This window comes from Zosterops lateralis (assembly GCF_965231275.1).
Source record: "Zosterops lateralis genome assembly, chromosome: 6".
NCBI classification, from domain to species: domain Eukaryota; kingdom Metazoa; phylum Chordata; class Aves; order Passeriformes; family Zosteropidae; genus Zosterops; species Zosterops lateralis.
This window is the reverse complement of record NC_139761.1, coordinates 48165082-48183516: the sequence shown is the minus strand read 5'-3', so window position 1 is coordinate 48183516 and position 18435 is coordinate 48165082. Positions and strand designations below refer to the sequence as shown.

Below are 18435 nucleotides of genomic sequence, written 5' to 3'. Positions count from 1 at the left end.
GGGGCTGTCTGGGGCCGGGCCGGGCCGTGTGGAGCTGTGTGGGGCTGTGCGGGGCCGGGCTGTGTGAAGCTGTGTGGGGCTGTCTGGGGCGGGCCGGGCCGTGTGGGGTTGTGTGGAGCTGTGTGGGGCCGGGCAGTGCGGAGCTCTCTGAGGCTGTGCGGGGCCGAGCCGGGCCGCGCGGCGCTTCCCGTTGCCGGGGTGACGCGGGCCCGTCGGAAGTAGCGTAGCGCGGGCGGGGCGGGGCGAGGCTTCCGGGCGCTGTTGCATCAGCTCGGCAGCGAGGGCCGGCCCAGGCGGCAGCCGCAGCAGCTCCGGGATGGCAGCGCCCGCCAGCGCCGAGCACGGTAGGTGGGCGAGCGGCGCCGCGGGCCCCCGGCGGGGCCGGGCCGAGGGGTGGCCGGGGTTGTCACGGCTCGGCGGGGGCCCGGGTGGCGGCCCCGCGGCTGTCACGGCGGAGGCGGCGGCGGCGGGGGCGCCTCCCGTGCGGGTCCCCCGGGCTCGGCCGGCGTGGGGCTCGGCCCGCACGGGGAGCGGCTCGCCCGGGGCCTCACCGCGGGTGTCGGGTCAGTGGTGGCGGTCAGCGATTTAGGGGGGAAATTCGGCGCTCCTCGTCGCCCGCGTCTGGGAACAGCTGTGCCCCGGCTGGCCGAGAGCGCTGGGTCCGTGCGCTGCCCCGCGCCGTTCACCTGTCAGAGTGTCCCGGCTTTCCCCGGCCACCAGTGCTCTCCCCTGAACTCACGCCTGAACTTTTGGACTTTTACGGACATTTTCTTTTGTGGTGGTGTTTTAATGATGAGTTGTACTGTTTCCCTTCCGTATGGAAGGAGAGCTGGGGTAGTACTATAATTTTTGGCACTAATGAAGGAAATGTAAACTTGGAATACCAGTCATGCAAGTATGAAATACCTTTATGGTATGTAAAGGGTTGGAAATTTCTGACATTCCAGTTGAGGATCTGTAAATACAAATATTTTTATCCCTTTTTCCTTGTTACTGAAAGTTACTTTGCTCTTTATTCATCCCATGCGATATTCTCACTAAAGTGAAACATTTCTTGTTCTCAAGGGGTTGGCTTTTTTAAAAGTCTTTTCATTATCTTGGTGGGGGGAAACTCAAGGCAGGCTCGGTTCAGGTGCACTTTGAGAAACTCTTTAGTTACTATTTGTTAGGGTGTGGTTTTTTACTGAAACTACAGTTGTTATATTTAGTTTCAGTTCAGGAAAAGTGGAAGTGAAACTTTCAGGACTCAAAAGACTAGAATTGACAAGCTCTTCCTTGGTGTGGGATACTCCAGTCTTAAAAATCCCTGCTCATCTAAAAGCCTTTTGCTCCTTATGTGTGAGTCTTGATAAGTCGTTTGTTTTTCTGTCTTTATGCTGTGTCTGGCACTAGCTGGAATCGCTGCATTGTTTTGGTTCTTGTGAATGTTAATGGGAAAGGAGAGCTCACCTTGGCTGAGCAGATGGTTGGAGTTCTTTTCAAAGGCACCAGAGTGACGGGCCGGGATGATAAATGGCCAGTTTGGAGCCGTATTAATAATGTTACATTTGTCTTTTGTGGCTTGTCTTAAATTCATGAAAGCCAAGTTGGACGAGAAATTGCATTTCAAAATGTTCAGAAATGGGTAAGATTTCTTTTTGGAGAATGCCTCTGCAGAATTCACAGAACATTTACCTTGTCATCTAATTATGACTGACAAGGTTAGCAGGTTCAGGGAAGCCCAGGAAACATAATTTTTTCCCTGAAGCAAAGTAACTCCTTGGTTTTGTGTCAGCTAGCTGCCTTACTGCCTATTTTATGGCTTTCCTGTATTTACTTTGCTCTCCACACCTTCAAGGAGCAGAGGTTTTCATTTTCAAGTTAGGAAAAGTGAAATTTTTCAATGAAATTTGGTATTGTGGGGTTATGCGTCCTGATTAAACGTCAGAAGTTATTTTATGTGCAAATAAAATGTAGAAGCTCTCCTGTGCCTTTGAGTCTGTGTGTTGCTGCAGTCTCTCAGACAGATTCCCAGTGTCCTTTAATAATCTCTGAAGCATTCCATGCATGGAAAGAAGAATGTGTGACAATATCACCCAGAGAGGTTGTACACCAGCAGTTAGTGTGTGAGAACTGTATTAATTGATGCCTGGTGTGGAATTTTCTTGAAACAACTTTTTGCTGTTACATCATTAACATTAATTCTTCTGATTTTTCAAGGTTATTTTGCTACCTCTGGACTATTCATGCTCAGTACTTGTTTCCTCTTGTGTGATACAATATCTATGGGTCATTCTGTTCACATGAGTTAAAATTCAGTGTTATGCAACAGCTCTGTAGTACTCTTGTATTTCTGCTGTCAAGGAGACACTTCTGATGTAATTGAGTAGTAACAACTGTAGTTCTTCTGTTTTGGGGATGGAAAAAAATTGCAGCTAGAGAGAAGGGCAATTCCTTAGACTGTTTTCCTAAAGCAACACAGAAAACAGGTCAGATGTACATCCATTGGCCCTTCTCCCTCAATACTTTTTTTATCCATTTATTGATATTAATTAATCAATTAATTTGACAGTGGGAAGCTGCCTCTTGCACACCATTGGCAGATTTGGCAAAGATGAGCTGAAGCTGTGCAGGACAATGGGGATGCTGAAGTGTATGGGAAAATAGGATGCAGCACTTAGGAGGTACCAGAAATATTTCAGTGGGAGTGTTTAATAAATTGAAGGAATTGCAAGACAGGGGGAACCAAGGATGCAGAATGGAAATTCAGAAAGCCAGATTCTGTAGATTTACTATTCTTCTTTAAGTCATGATATCAGTTAAACCAGGACAGACTTTTACATAAACAGCTGTCACTGATTCTCCTTTTGCTTGAAAAAAGTGATCCACTGGGGCACTGCCTTCCAAGACAGTGTTACCTTAGTCATTTCCTCAGCACAACCTGTGAAACTGATGTAGGACACTGGGAATAGGACAGTGAGCCTGCCAAACATCATTATAATTTCAAGTATTAATGTCTGTGCCAAGATTGCTCAAAAAAAATTCAGTTGTTAAGTTTATCAGTGCTGAGCTGGTACTAACATTCACGGGCAGTGTTTGTACCTCTCCTTGCCAAAATTAGCTTGTATGAGTGCTGCCATATTTGTATTTGTGTGTAAGTTTGGGCAACTTTCCTTTCCCTAGATTGGTTTACAGATGTGGTTGGAAAGCACTTACATTGTTTCAGATACACTGACTTGCTTCCCATTAGCAGCCCGATGTGTGAATAATGGTCATAATAACCACAATAATACTTTGCAAATTGAGTGTTGTTTTTCCTTGGAAAAGATCTTTTCTTTGAGATATAGTTTCACTTATACCCAGATCATTCTTGTAGTACCTTCTTTTTTGCCTTCTCCCTCATATGTTTTGTGTATACAAAATTCACATTCAAGGAAGACTTACGTCTTAGGTTTTCACTGTTAATGAACATAACTGTTTCAAACTATTTCATGTGTATAAATATGTGAAGTTCTGTGCTGATAAACATCAGTAAATATTTAGGAGCACGAAAAGATTATAGTGAAATGAACTGTGTGAGCTGAAGCTGAATCCCATTCAGCTGAGTAAGGCAAGCCTATAAGGTCGAGTTATGAACCATTATTTCCTTGGTATTCCTTATTTGTACTAAGCAATTACATGGAAAGGCCTTGAGAAGGATTTATACTTTACATAGATCTGTCTTCTTTTGTTCATGGATTTTAAATTTCTTTTGTGAATTTTGATCTTTTAATTTTTTGTTAGATCATTGACCTTTTTTATTAGTTCTCCTGATGTGTCACTGTATCTCATTTATACCCCAAAGAGTTGAATGAGAACATATTTGATATCTAGGTGCCACTTCCCTGTTATTCTGAGTTGCTGTTGGATATTTTAAAAGTTGATTTCCATATAGAAAATGGTTCATAAAGTTTTAACTGTGCTGATATTTGGAGAAACTTTAGTAGTTTAAAATTACATCACCTCCTCTCCAAGCCATCACTTTCCCATCTCCTTTCATTTCTGCCTTTCCAAGGGTTGTGTTCTGTGAGCACCTCTGTGCTTTGGGAACTCCTCATGGAGAAGATATTTGTGCCAGTGTGAGAAGGGACACTTCTGGCTGTGTTGGGGTTTGGGAGCAGGGACAGGTGCTCTCCTGCTGCGTCTCTCACATTACTGCGCATGACCTTGGCTTAAATTACCCTGCTGGCTGACTAGACAGGATATTGCCTTCATGTTTATACAGTACTCTGAACACAAATGGAGCCACAAACATTGAATCAGTGTAGGAAAATGTGAATGCTGGGTTTGCCTAATGGCAGTGCTAGCCCAGTGCTATAACCTCAGAGTGCTTTGTACCCACTGGCTTGCACAGGACTTGCTCTTCCAGTGACCATCCCCACCAACTCACAGAGCTTTCCTCTGTGTCCCTGCGTTTGTCAAGATGAGACATAACTGATCCCGCTTTGCCTATATACCAAAGAAGTCATGGAATTAAAAAACTGTGCGAGAGGAGCACAATCTGAAATCCTTCCTGTTTGTTTGTGTAGATTTTACTTATTTTAAATATTATTCATGTGCCTGAGGAGAGAGAGGGGCATGGGAGAAGTATGGGAATATACAGCAGCAGCTGAAGTTTTGAGTTTCTAGACCAAGTAGGAGGAACTGAGCATCGTGCTAGGAGCTTGAGTGCAGGCAACACCCCTGCAAAGATGTAACTACGTGCTCAAGTTCTGTAGACATATTCACAGCCTTTCCACAATGTATAACATGAATCATGTTTAAGTATTGGTAGGATGAGTGTTTTAGCAGCATGGAAAGAGTGACAGATTAGGTTTGCTCTGTGTGAAGGGTTTTCTCCAATTTCAGTAGATGATATTCTTCATGAAAAAGACCTGTGTTCTTGTCCTCACTACTCTTTGAAAGATGTCTTCAAAAACTTATGGCAGCATGAAGATAATCCTGTTAACAGGAAATACATAGTTATTTGGTAGCTTGTATTAAATCTAATTTTCTCAAATTTCTTACCAGTTGCCAGAGCTAATTGACACGGGAAGATGTATATTATAAGGATATATTTTGGTCATGGGATCTCCTTCTTTTAATGCTGACCAAATGTCCTGTGCCTCTCTTTACAGCTTCCAGCTACAGTTTTATTCTGAGCATTAGTGAAGAGGAAGCCAGGGTGAAGGCTCTGAACGAGTACCTGAGCACTCGTAGTTATATCCAGGGGTTCACATTTTCACATGCAGATGTGGAGGTGTTCAGAAAGTTTTCGGGGCCACCTGTGGACCAGTATATCCATGTTGTCCGGTGGTACAGACACATAGAAGCAATCTATGATGGCAGCAGTGAAAAAAATGAGCCTTGTAAACTTCAAACAAGTGAGTAATATAAAACTGGTGGGCAGGTTATAGACTAGCTGACATTGTATTGGTTGTTATTGCTGAGAATTCCGAGAAATTCCCTTTCATACTCTCTTGCACGCCTTAAGATTTACAGTATCAATTTGTATTGGAAGTCATAACATTATTCTTGCATACAGTTACTGTGTAATTGATAGATCCTGACCTATTTGGATGTAAAAGCTGTTACCAGTTTTTTTAAATGTTAAAATTTCCCAATGTACATAATTCAGTTACGTGTATTTTCTTTAAAAAGCTGGCTGTCTTCTGGTTTGTAAAGGAATGTTTGGGTTTGGGCTTTTTTCTGGTAATACCAAGATTTGCCCAGTCTACTTTTTTCCTTGCAAGGTTAACCAAATAGTTGCTGTATGGTGAACAAATCAACAATAAAATAAACTGAATACTTGCTTTTGTGATTGTTATTAACACTGAACTTCACAAAGAGTATATGGGGTTCTTTTTTAACCCTGGTAATTTAGGCATGCTGGTGATTTGAAGAAGTAATAACTGGTTAATCTAGGTCATTGTGTAAGCATGGGCAGGCATTTTTGGGAGCTGCATCACTCTCCTGAGTTGTTTCCCAATGAGCTAGTCTAATTTAATTGCTTTATAGTGAGATCTTTGCTCAAGGAGTCATGAAATAATGAAAAATAACAATGCAGAGCTGTTGTATAGTGCTTGCAATACCTGCAAATGAATGCATGCCTGTCGTTCTTGCTGATGGTTGTTAGCCAGCATTACTCCCATGCCATCTTCTCACAAGCTCTCACCATTTGTGTTCTCAATTCCTGACAGACCAGCAGTTAAAGTCAGACTGCTATGAGTGAATTCTCTGTGTGTTGTGTGTGCCTGCAAGTGCTTGTGCTGCTTATTTCCTTCCAGCAGAGAAGGGATTTCAGCTGCACCCCTGGCTCTGGTAGCAGATTTATCCACTAACTACAGATTGTCTGTAGACTTCCATGGATCAGGGTGGAGGAGTAAGAGAAAAAGTTTCCACTTTCCTGACCATGAAATCTTTACTGTTATATCTCTCTTTCTGAAGGGTTACACCTTCATGATAGGTGCATGTGTTTCAGGAGTCCTGCAATGGTGTTCTGTAGTGTTCACCATGAAAGTGACACACAAATCTGCCATGCTTCTTAGACCTTGAATACTCGATGGTTGTTTTTTTTGGTGTACCAGAAAACTCCATGGTGGATTAGAGCAAATGAACCTCATTTCAATGAGGGGAAAGGTTGTAGGCTGCAGAGGTGTATTTGACCACACTAACCAATATTTTACCAGCTTTTTACTTTGCCCTTGGCATCTGTGTAGTGGATGAAATGTGACATCTAACTCACAAGACAAGAAATATGGGCTGCAGTATCTGGGTTTTTCTTTGTGTTCATGTGGTTGTAACTGAAGAAAGCTTTACAGATTTATCTTTTATTAGACTAACCCACACAGGCTTCTTTCCCTGAGGGAAGTGTTGGCCACAATTAAGCATGCCAGAATAATCTTTGTAAATCAAGGAGTAAACAAATCCATACCTTGGTGTATGGCCTGTGTTGTGGAGAGGCTGCTCTTGAACTGGAGATGTTCTGTTCAGGAGTACCTCATGCAAGGAGATGTTTAGAATGGACACACATTTCCATGGATTCATAGCATGGAAATTAAATTAAGTCCCTTTGTGAGGCAGAGTACTATGCTTAACATATTTTTTTTTCTTATTTGAGCAGTTACTCAAAAAAGCAAGAGGAAGAGATTACATTTTTTATACCATGAATGTTTACCTTACTTGAAAGTTTTCAGCCAAAATATGCATATGAAAATATTGAAGTAATTATTGAAGCATTAATGAAGAGCACCCTGAGACACAGGATAAGAAAGGCCATTTTATTGTCAAAGCAAATAGTTTGTATAATATTTTAATTGCAGTTAAAATGCATAACATGAGAATTCCTAAAGAATTCTCTAAAGTACTGCGTGTATTAAGCTGGCACACTTGCTGTATTTTTGAATTTCCTGGTTTGCTTTCATTCCTATTTAATGCGATAATTTGTTTAACATCATTACAGCTGTAAGCAGCCCAGTACACAGCAAACTGCAACTCTTTGACAAATCACATGCCCATACTTCTCTTTGAAAAAAACCCCATGAGTTTAACAGCCATGTTGCTTCTTACAAATTTAGGAGAAAATTAATGCAAGAGTATTGTCACTAATATTACCCTGAGTTTTATCTACTCTCTTTAATGGCAAAATGTAACCTCTTGCTGAACTGGAGCATATTTGTGGTAAATGAGTGTGTTCAGAAATGACTTGTGTACATAACAATAGTGCATGATAAAAAGCTGAGGTTCTTTCTAAGCCTTTCTGTCAGCTCTCCCTCTCACCCTGAGTGCACGTACTCTGTCAATATTGGCTCTAGAGTCTGCCTCTGGACTCTGGAGATATTTTGCAAATTCTGTGTGAGATCTGTGATGTGCCATCACAGTAGAATCAATGGTGTTGCAGAGAGCCCAGGGCTGCCATAACACTTCATTAATGATTCATTGAATTTCAACACTCACTGTAATAGTTTACCTGAATCATATGCTCTTACATTTGTGCCCTCTTCCTTGCTGCTATTTGGATCAAAAGCTAACAGGAATGGCAAGTTAGAGAGTAGAAAATAAACTAGATTGAAACAATTTGCTTTGGTTTTGATGGCTTTGTAGAAGACTCTAACAGAAGTAGCTGCATTGGGGGGATTGAAGCTGCTTTCTCCATTTACATGTAGGCTTTTTTTTCCTTCTGAAATAATTATGTGATAAGGAGGAAATGTTATATTGCAAATCTGTTTGTGGAAAGTGTCTTTTCAGTTTTCTTTAAGTTACCTTTTCTCCTAGGTAAAGGCAAACGTGTGCAGCCCCCCTGGTCTCCCCCTGAAGGGACAAAACATTCCAGGCTCTGCCTCTACAACAGCCTGACTCGAAGTAAGGTGAGTAAATAAAAGGAAAGTGGAGATTTCCCTAGAAACACAAATAGAGCAGTCATCAAATCCTTGTTTGTGAAGATTTTCCCTGTCAATAGGCAGGTCTCCTGGTTGTATTTTGTGGAATGTTAACAAGCACGGGCCAGGAACTCTGTGCCAGTCAATTGCATTTGCTGGGCAAGTGTAATACTATATACACTAATATATATATACACACATACACACAACAAATGTGTCTCTTTGTGCATATTGCATATTATTCAGTTCCCAGTTTCAAGTTGTCATGCATAATAGCCAGGCATTCAACTGTAATACAGATAAGTGTAGGGAGTGTGAGCAGAATAAAATCACAGTTTCTTTAATCAGATGTTGTCTGTGTAAAAAAAGTCTCACCAGTTATATAGTTGTAATATAAAAAGTGTAGAACTTCTTGTGGTCTTGTTTGAAAGTCCTTTGGGAAAGAGGAAATATGAATAATATTAATTTTACATGGGATGTAATATTCAAATATCTGTGAACTGACTATAGTGTGTAACCTTTTTCAATGCAAAAGAAAACTTTTACAGTTTGAATTGTGCCCTGCTTAGTCCAAATTGTTGTAACCTGATATCTTGATTGATGAGAATGCATAGAACATAAGCAGCCACACCCCATTATGTTTCTTACCTGATAAAGCTAGTGGTGATCTTTACTTATGGTAAAGTTGGGAATGGAGTAACTATTATTTTTCCTTTTTTTTTTTTTTTTGTAATCCATGTTTTCATGTTCTAATCTCCAACTGGGTGTTACTGGTCTGAGGTCATCTCTAATTTCTTCTAACCATTGTATCCTCCCTTTTAATTAAGGAAGTATTTCAGCCTCAGAATGGAAAAAAGGTCTTGTGGTATTGCTGTGGTCCAACAGTTTATGATGCTTCTCACATGGGACATGCCAGGTACTGCATTCCTTACTTTGGTACAAGTGATAACAGTGCCTAGTGGAAGCAAAAGATTATTAGAAGAAGGTATTATTTACATGAGTCTGTTACTAGCAAATGGGCTCTTTTGGCTCAATGCTTGCAATTTAAGATTAAAAGCATATTATAATATTTTATCATTGTGGGGTTAAAAACTTACTAATAAATGGGGGCAAAGTAAAACTGCTGCACAGTTATTGATTGATGTTAAAATGGTTTGTCCACAGGATAGATACAGGTGTTTACTAAAAACACCCCTGTATCTTTTTGGTTTTAGGTCTTACATCTCATTTGATATCCTGAGAAGAGTCTTGAGGGATTATTTTAAATATGACGTTCTCTATTGTATGAATATTACAGATATTGATGATAAGGTAAGGGTTTTTTTTTTAAATTGCAATCTAAAATGCTCAACTTTTAGAATGGAAGTCAGAGATCACATGTAGTTAATTGCCACTTGATAAGTCAAGACAAATCTTGTACTTATTAACTGAGACATACATTTTGTGCACAAAGGCGTTAATTTTCTCAGTTTTGTAGCATTCCTGCGGTAGCAAACCCTATACTGTTGTATAATAATGAATGTTGTCACAAATAATGAAGACTAAGTACTTTAAAAATATAATTTATTTTATTTGCCTGTTGAGGTAATTAATTGACTCTGTTGAGGTTGTTCATTAACTGTGTATGGTGTGTTTGATTTGTATTATTGCACATAATTCTTTTCTCTTGTTAAATTTATAGGGAAGTGCCTTTTGTACAGAATAGATTTTATCTGCACTTTGTACAACTATGTGACACTTCACAGATTTTTTTTCATGTTTCTGATTTGTAGATCATCAAGAGAGCAAGACAAAATTACCTTTTTGAACGATATAGAGAGAACAAACCAACACCAGATCAGCTACTTGAAGATGTTAGAGCTGCCTCAGAGGTGGGTGTGGTCATCTCTTGCTTGTGTTTCAGGTTCTCACTCAACAATGTAGAAAAGCATCTAAAGAATGCTTCAGATTTTGCTACCTCCTTAAACTTTCTGCTTCTTTTAGTTCTGGTACTGCACATTAGAAATGTTATTTGAACTCCACATCACTTTGATTTTTACGTTGTTTTAGAATTGACAAATGTAAAAATTCTTTAGAAGGCATTCCTGATTTTTGTGATCTTAGCACTGATTTGTGAGTACGTGTATTGTTCAAACAGCATTTGGCTGTTTGTGTATTAGGATTCAAACTTTTAAAATAACCCTTTAAAAGAGTTTTTAAATGGTGGTCTGTCCATAATCTTTTAAAGCTGGAGAGGTTTCCCTTTTGTACCATTGGTGACTTTGGAAAGAAAAGGCTTGACAGCTTTAAGGATTTAATAAATTGTGTATTCAGGACTGAAGATGAGGGAAGGTGATTCTCTGGTAATTTTTAGAACTCCAGATCACAAAGAGATTATCATTCTAATGAAATGAATACAGGCCTGGGAATAGGAGGCCTGGAAATTTTGCCCAACTATCTTTGCCTGACATTGCATTTAATCTGTCCCTGTTTCAGCTTGTCCTTTTCAAATTTGTGGTAATCAACTGTGCAATTAGGGTGATCAGCTGCATAGAAAATGAAAACAGCAGTAATTATGATGATGATGTAGTGATTTATGAAGTCTTTCTGAAAAAACTAATTTGGATGCAAACTAAAATCTTGTGGTTGCACCTTTATTTCTGATGAGGAGCGTATTTCATTTTTCAGTAGTTGATGTCAAAGCTTCTTCTGTGGCATACTGTCTTATTCATCACTAGCAAGGTACTGTGTGGCTAAGATAATATTCTGTGTATGGAGAATAGTGCTACTGTACTGCAGCTGGCTTTCTAATTTTTTTATTTTTAATTGTAGCCCTTTTCAGTTAAACTAAATGAAACAACAGACCCAGATAAAAAGCAAATGCTGGAAAGAATTCAAAATGCAGTGAAGTCTGCTTTTGACCCTCTACAAGAAGCTGTCCAAGCAAAGCTCCCTGCTGAAGAGATCAACAGATGTCATGAGGTAAGTTTGAGCTCCTTTTTATATTTTATATTTGGCTTATAGTTGTTAGGAGGTTTAAAAATAATTGGTAGCTCATAGTAATTCCCTGGGGCACTATAGAACCTTTAATTCATAAAAACAGGAATTGTAAGATTGAGAACTTTTTAGTACTTTGCATTCAATACTGGAAATTTGATTCTTCAGTTCAACTACAGAGTTTTTGGATGCTGTTTTTATCAATTACTTTTTTTTTTAACCTTTCCAGTGAGAATTTTGCTCTTACCTGTACTTAGACTTTCTCTTTGACTTTTTTGTTTTGATGAATTAGTTTCATTATAGGTTACTGAACATGAATTTCTGACATTCCAATACTGGTGGCAATTGTCCACTCAAGTCTTTCTCTCTCATCAGAGAGGAAAATACCTCCCACAAAGTTGTGCTCAGGATTCCTTTTATTCAAAACAATTGCATTTAGTGACAAATAATCGTGTTGACTTCACTGGGCTTTAGCCCCGTCCCAGTCATCAAGTTAGTCAGTATAACTATTTTTAGTAGTTATTGTCTTCTAGTAAATGATTTCCATTTTCATCTTCTCTTCCTATCAGATTATTTGTGATAAGTACTGTGGGGTACACATGGCTATGTGCTCCTTTCTTGAGAAGACCCTGTCTCTGAAAAAATCCATAATTTAAAGGCCCAGCTGTTCTAATATCAAGTGTTTTTATAAAAGTGTATACTGACCTATGGGAATTTAAAAACCCCATAAAATCAAAGCAATCATACCTTCTGCATTATAGCCTAGTGTCAGAAATAAAAAACCTTTAATATAAGACTGAAAGACATCCTTGCTGATGTCCAAATTAGTCTTTCAGACACTTTTTAGCAATGTGCACAGTAAGGCTTCTGTTAGATTATTCAGTAGCAGTGGGGGAACAGAAAATGTAATACAACTGCAGGTCCCATCTGGTGTTTACAGCATAAGTTCCAGATGCCTGTTTAAGTGATCAATATCAAAACAGATACCACTTAACAGTTTATCTTCCTTGCTCTGGTTGTTTCATTTATATCTATGAAGAACAATATGATAAAAGTGTGGTAGAAACCTGGATTACTCTGCATTCACAACTAAGTGCAAATGTTTTATTCCTTCAGCAAACCTCTCTCTGTTCGCAATGAGATCTTTCTGCACAATTTAAACAGGGCAAGTCTTGGATCAGTTGCTCTAATCATTATTGTTTTCTAGACACTGTTGGAAGAAGCCAAAGATTTGCTGTCTGACTGGTTGGACACAAAATTTGGCAGCCAGGTGACTGACAATTCCATATTCTCAAAGCTCCCCAAATTCTGGGAAGGGGAATTTCATAAAGATATGGAAGCACTCAACGTAAGTAAATCAACTGTTTTCTCTTCTGAAAATGTATGTGCCATGCTTTATAGTAACCAGAAGACAGTTTAACTCCTTACTAGCTTTCAAGAATCTCATATTTCAACCTTATTGATAAAGTAATTCCTTTAATATTAATGGATAGGTGTTAAATTAACACCTGCTGTTTCCATCCCAACAATCTTAAATCTGTTGTGGCTGTTTCACATCACTTGATTCGTGATCGGGTTTAATGCTTGCTCTCCATGCCAACCCCTTGGTGTAACATGGGCAAATAATCATGAACTGGTCCAAAAGTTTGAGCTGGACTCTGTTGGCTGCACAAGAGATCCCTGCCAACCTCAGCATTTAAAATGACCACTTAAGAGTCTTCAGCCATTAAGAAATCAGGTGATGGTAACTAACAAGAAGAGATTTGTCTGTTGCAGATGAAATTCTGTGTCGCAGGCAGTGGTTGAGGTCAGTGAAGGTTGATTTATTTACCTGCAAATCAGAGGGAATTGCTGCCTCTTCTGTCAGAAGAGCTGACATCCTCTGAAAGCCTGAGGAAAAAGTGGCCACAGCACATTGTTTCAGAGCAGAAAGCTTGAAATAGAAGTGTTAGATTTTATTATCACTTACTTTTGAGCAAAATTGTAACCAATACATAACATATGTTTAGTGTATATTTCCGTATATATATACATATATATAAAATTCTTTTTATCTCTAGGTTTTACCTCCAGATGTTTTAACACGGGTTAGTGAATATGTGCCAGAAATTGTGGATTTTGTGAAGAAGATTGTGGATAATGGTTATGGGTAAGTTTGCTCCTGGATGCCGGAATGATTGCTTTCAGCATTTAGCTGTGAGCTGTTTTTCTGGTTTTATCTGCAACAGTCTAGTCTTTGCCAGAAGCAGGTTTTCATCAAATAAAGAAATTTCAGACTTCTTTGCAAAAAAGCTGTTATTTTTCACCTGATGTGCTTCTTATGATGTACTATAGGGTGTAATCCTTGTTTGTTAAAATAAAGTCAATATCCCATTCATTTGAATTGTGTTTGATTCCTGGTCTTCATCAAAAATCAACATGTGACAGTTAGAAATCAGCTACAAATAACATCAATTTTAAAAAATGGTAGTTCTTGTGACTCTTTCCTGATACCTCTCAAAAGCTTAACAAAAGCTGCTGATTTCTCTTCAATTAATTTTATTATATCTTCAAATGATTTGTCCAAAGTCTTCATATGATAAGGCCTTAAAACTTAGGCTCACCTAAGTCATATTTACAATACTGAGCAGTACCATAATGTGAGTGGAGTTACTAGGAAACTTATGACAGTGATTCTGGGGATAAAAATCAGTAAAGCTGTGGTAGAAAGTTAACTAAATAATGATTTTTAACTTTTCAGGTATGTGTCCAATGGATCTGTATATTTCGATACGATTAAGTTTGATGCCAGTGAAAAACACTCCTATGCTAAGTTGGTGCCTGAAGCTGTAGGTGATCAGAAAGCTCTTCAAGAGGGTGAAGGTAAGGATTTGCTCAAGTTGCTGAAGAACCTGATGATGTGTTGGTCTCTTCAGCTGATTTTACTGATGTTTGGATCAGTCACAGTCAGAGCTTAATGATTTACCTGCTGCACTTCCTTTACCAATTTCTTTGCCAGTTTTGTAGCTTGGCCAGTACTTTCCTGGAAGTTTTTAATTGGAAAATACCAAGAAATGTTATTAATCCTAGGATGGTTTGGAGTTGCTTTTTGTTTGTTTGTGAGGGTTTTTTTGGTCAGAATTGTAAATAACTCAGTCATTTGGCCATGGCCCAGTCATTTGCCCATTTATCTGGCTCCGACTAGGAGCAAAGACTTGAACCTGGGTCTTCCACATGCCAGGCACAAGTTCTCCACATCAGACTGGGGTTATTTCATGAGAAATATTTGGGTTTCTCTTTCATACTGAGAGCTCTTATTTTAATTTTGTTGCGTTGAACCAAATCCAAATATAGATTTTTTTTAATAGAGCTATAGCAGAGGATTAACTTAAAATGCTCAGTAAATGGGATTCATTAGTTATCTGCTCCTAAAGTTGTACGGTTTTAGCAAATCATGCAGAAAGTCTATAAAAAGAATATTTAAAGGTTTTAATATAACCAGATGAAATCAGGACACTCATAGAGCAGTAGGTAACAGAGGAGTAAATGTAGCTATTGAACAAATACCAACCATTCTGTGCAGCAGCTGAGATTAGGGGAAGAAATATCCTATGATCACATTGTATATGCAGATAAAGACAATCATAATCTCAACTTAGATCCATCTAACTTTGGAATTAATTGAATCTGCAGTCTTATCTGTCTCTGAGTATGGGTTTTTTCTTTCTGTATTTCTTTTTCTATAACTGCAATATTGAAGGTGTGCCTGGTAAGAGAATGTAGATGAATCTCATGTCAAAACTTATAAAGCAGTGCAGCTGATACTTGTCAGATACTTGTCAACCACGCATTAACCAAAACTCCAAAGGATTATCAAGATTAACAATGAGGATTTTTGAGGGTTCAGTGATTTGGGGGTTTGTGATTTGAGTTTTTTTAATTTTTTTTTTTTAATATTCCCTTTATGTGAGGTACAGCAAGGCAAAAAATCAGTAATGGTGGTGTAAAATGTGTGCATTTATGTTTTTCTCTTTTGAAAGGTGACCTGAGCATCTCAGCGGATCGCTTAAGTGAGAAGCATTCTCCAAATGATTTTGCTTTATGGAAGTCCTCCAAGCCAGGAGAGCCCTCATGGGACTCTCCATGGGGAAAGGTAAGGAAGGACATTATAATCAGGATTTGGATTTTCTTCACTTACTTGAATAGCACAGTTACACAAGTTTTTTTCCCCTCACTTCATATAAACACTATATAAATTGTGGAGATTATATATTCAGTCATAAGATTCTATGGTCAATGTTAATTTAATAATCTAGAATGTGTATCAGGCTGATACATTTTAAGCAGAAGTTTGCAGGCAGACTCAGCATGGCTGTTACTTGTCCTTTGTCTTCTGTTAATTGACGAGCTTTATTTGCAGTAAATTCTGTTTCCTTTTTTTGCACTTGTGATCAAAAATATTAATATAGCTTTTAAAAGAACAGTAAGCAAGATGATCAGATCATTACAGATTTATTGCCAGGTTGGATCTTTAAATGCAACAGTTTCCTTTTGTGAAGCTTTTTTTCTTTTAGGAACAGCGTGAGGGAATGAGGCAGAGGCAGGAGAAGAAGAGAGTTTCTAGTAACCAAGTAGTGCCTTTGTGTTAACAGGGCCGTCCAGGTTGGCACATTGAATGTTCTGCCATGGGTGGATCCGTTCTGGGAGAGTCGATGGACATTCATGGAGGAGGCTTTGATCTCAGATTTCCTCACCATGACAATGAACTGGCGCAGTCTGAGGTGAACGAACTGACCTTTCTGCAGTGATAAAGCAATGTGCTTTTCTTTGACTGCAACTTACACAAATCAGTGGTTCAGGTTTTTAAACTTGATGTGTGTTTTGTGTAAACACAAGTTTTAGTTCTCAGGATTTTATTCTCTGTATAAAATCTCTCTTTCCTACTTCATGATATGTATGTAAACAGTGTTGGGTCTTTGGGATTTGTTCTTTTCCTGCAGGCATACTTTGAAAATGATCACTGGGTTCGGTATTTCCTGCATACTGGTCACTTAACAATTGCTGGCTGTAAAATGTCCAAATCTTTGAAGAATTTCATTACCATAAAAGATGCACTGAAGAAACACACAGGTAAAAAAATATTTTTGAATGGGAATGCTTTTGATGTACTTTTGAGTGGTGACTGTGATAACTGTTTTATTCAGAGTAACTTCTTGTGTCTTCCTTCTTTGTTAACTTTAGAACAGATTCCTTGTTGGTATTTATCAGTATAGATGATAATGGTTTTGCTTTTTTGGTGGATGTAATGATAGTAAGAACTTTAAAGATTATGTTTTCTAGCCACTGCACTATTGGAGTCCATGAAAATGTTGTAGCTTATAAAATCTTTTCTTGTTTATTATAAACACCCTACTAGCACGACAGTTACGGCTGGCTTTCCTCATGCACTCTTGGAAGGATACACTGGATTATTCAAATAATACCATGGAGTCAGCTATTCAGTATGAGAAGTTTATGAATGTAAGTTTTCCATTTCTTCTGCAATCTTTGTGTTGCCATGTGTGTTTCAAAGAATAGAACTCTGAGGATATGTAGGCCATATTCCCCCAGACTGGGTTTGCTTTCTGAGTTTATCAGGTGGGATGGCACAGTGCTACCATCAAACTCTCAAATCGTGTAAATTACACAGACTGCTACATTTCTCTGCAGCTGGGTGCTCTCTCCAAGTTTTGACAGCTCTGAGCACTTGGCATTTACACACAAGATCTCAGTACAGAATTCAGTCCAACAGACACTCTCTAACTTTTCTACCAGGTCAGACTCTACACAAATGTAGCTAAAGGGAAAGAGGGAATATTGTTCCCACCACAAACAGTATTTGTCTCCTCACCACAAATATTGAGCCTTTGCCTCTATGCCTTGCAGGTGTATGAGAGGTTAGGCACAGTTCCTGTCCCTGGTTAGTTTGGAGCCATAATTTAAACTCACATTTCCCACAAGGACACTTTACAGCGTTTTGAGATTGTTGATCTTGGTCTCCCCAGCTGAAGCTCTTCTGCTCTTTATGTAAAATGTTTGGTTTGGGCCACAGATGAGGTTAAAATGACTTTTTACTGAGCTGGATGCCCATTTAAAACAGATGTTGGCTATAAAACCATTTTATTCTTCAGCTTCCAATGCTAGCAACATACTTTTAAATCTGCCATAAGAACTGTTGCCTAAACATTTTTGAAAGGGTTTTTGTGTGAGCAGCTTGGTGTTAGAATATCATAGAGTATCATGTAGTTACAGAGCAAGAGATAGAAATTAATTGGTCCAACTGTGATTGACAGTTAGGCAAAATAATTTTATTGGGTTTTATTGTCTTGAGAGACATCATTTGGTCCTGGCTGAAGCAGTATTGAACTCATAGAGTTTAGGAGTCTCACTAAGAAATAATGCCCTTTCATAGTAAGTGTTGGTTATGTGTAATTGAAACTGACTTCTAGCTATATTCTTCTTTTACAGGAGTTCTTTTTGAATGTGAAGGATATTCTTCGAGCTCCCACTGATGTGACAGGCCAGTTTCAGAAATGGGAAAATCAAGAAGGAGAGCTGAACAAAAAGTGAGTGGAGCACTCCTACTTTTCTCTGAATTGTATTGCTTCATGTTTAATTCTTTTTTCCTTACAATATCACTTACAATGTGTATAGTGGTATTTATGTCTGTAGCATTCCCACTTAATATCCCAATTCTTCACAAGCAATTATTTTAATCTTGGGACAACTTTATGAAGTATAGATGGAATTGTTAATTTCCCTTTTGTTTATGTTAAGTTCATTGGCATGCCTTATTGCCATGTTTGTGAAGGGAAAGAGAACGTTTTTGTTAGATTTTCTTCACTATGTGAAATCTTGTCTTCTCTCTGAGGAGTGACCAGTAATTCACAGTAGGCTACAACTGGAAAAAACAGTATTTTACATATTTCAAAGTACAGTAAGCTATCTGAGACAAACAGAAGCTAAATGACTTGACTAAACCCAAAAAAGATAAGAGTGCCAGTGTTTGAAATTATGTTGTTGAGAGAGTGATAACAATTTTGCAGTCTTTTGATTTTTATGAAAA

The 18435-nt window shown here is 38.8% G+C and overlaps 1 protein-coding gene across 3 annotated transcripts in view; it reads left to right on the top strand.

Moving 5' to 3' along the window:
• The first annotated feature begins 264 nt into the window (after positions 1–264).
• Positions 265–18435, top strand: part of CARS1 (cysteinyl-tRNA synthetase 1) — a 33333-nt gene continuing 15162 nt past the window's right edge. Inside the window, exons 1-15 of one of the 3 annotated variants that reach the window (XM_083863065.1) lie at positions 265–344; positions 5136–5381; positions 8272–8363; positions 9203–9291; positions 9590–9686; positions 10148–10246; positions 11187–11336; positions 12559–12699; positions 13412–13500; positions 14092–14213; positions 15371–15483; positions 15983–16111; positions 16331–16460; positions 16747–16850; positions 17838–17935. In XM_083863065.1, coding sequence (XP_083719191.1) covers positions 317–344; positions 5136–5381; positions 8272–8363; positions 9203–9291; positions 9590–9686; positions 10148–10246; positions 11187–11336; positions 12559–12699; positions 13412–13500; positions 14092–14213; positions 15371–15483; positions 15983–16111; positions 16331–16460; positions 16747–16850; positions 17838–17935 — 1727 coding nt within the window. In that variant the 5' untranslated portion in view covers positions 265–316. Of the gene's footprint in view, positions 345–5135; positions 5382–8033; positions 8159–8271; positions 8364–9202; positions 9292–9589; positions 9687–10147; positions 10247–11186; positions 11337–12558; positions 12700–13411; positions 13501–14091; positions 14214–15370; positions 15484–15982; positions 16112–16330; positions 16461–16746; positions 16851–17837; positions 17936–18435 lie in introns of those variants that run through there. The other 2 variants (XM_083863066.1, XM_083863067.1) reach the window with 2 other exon arrangements.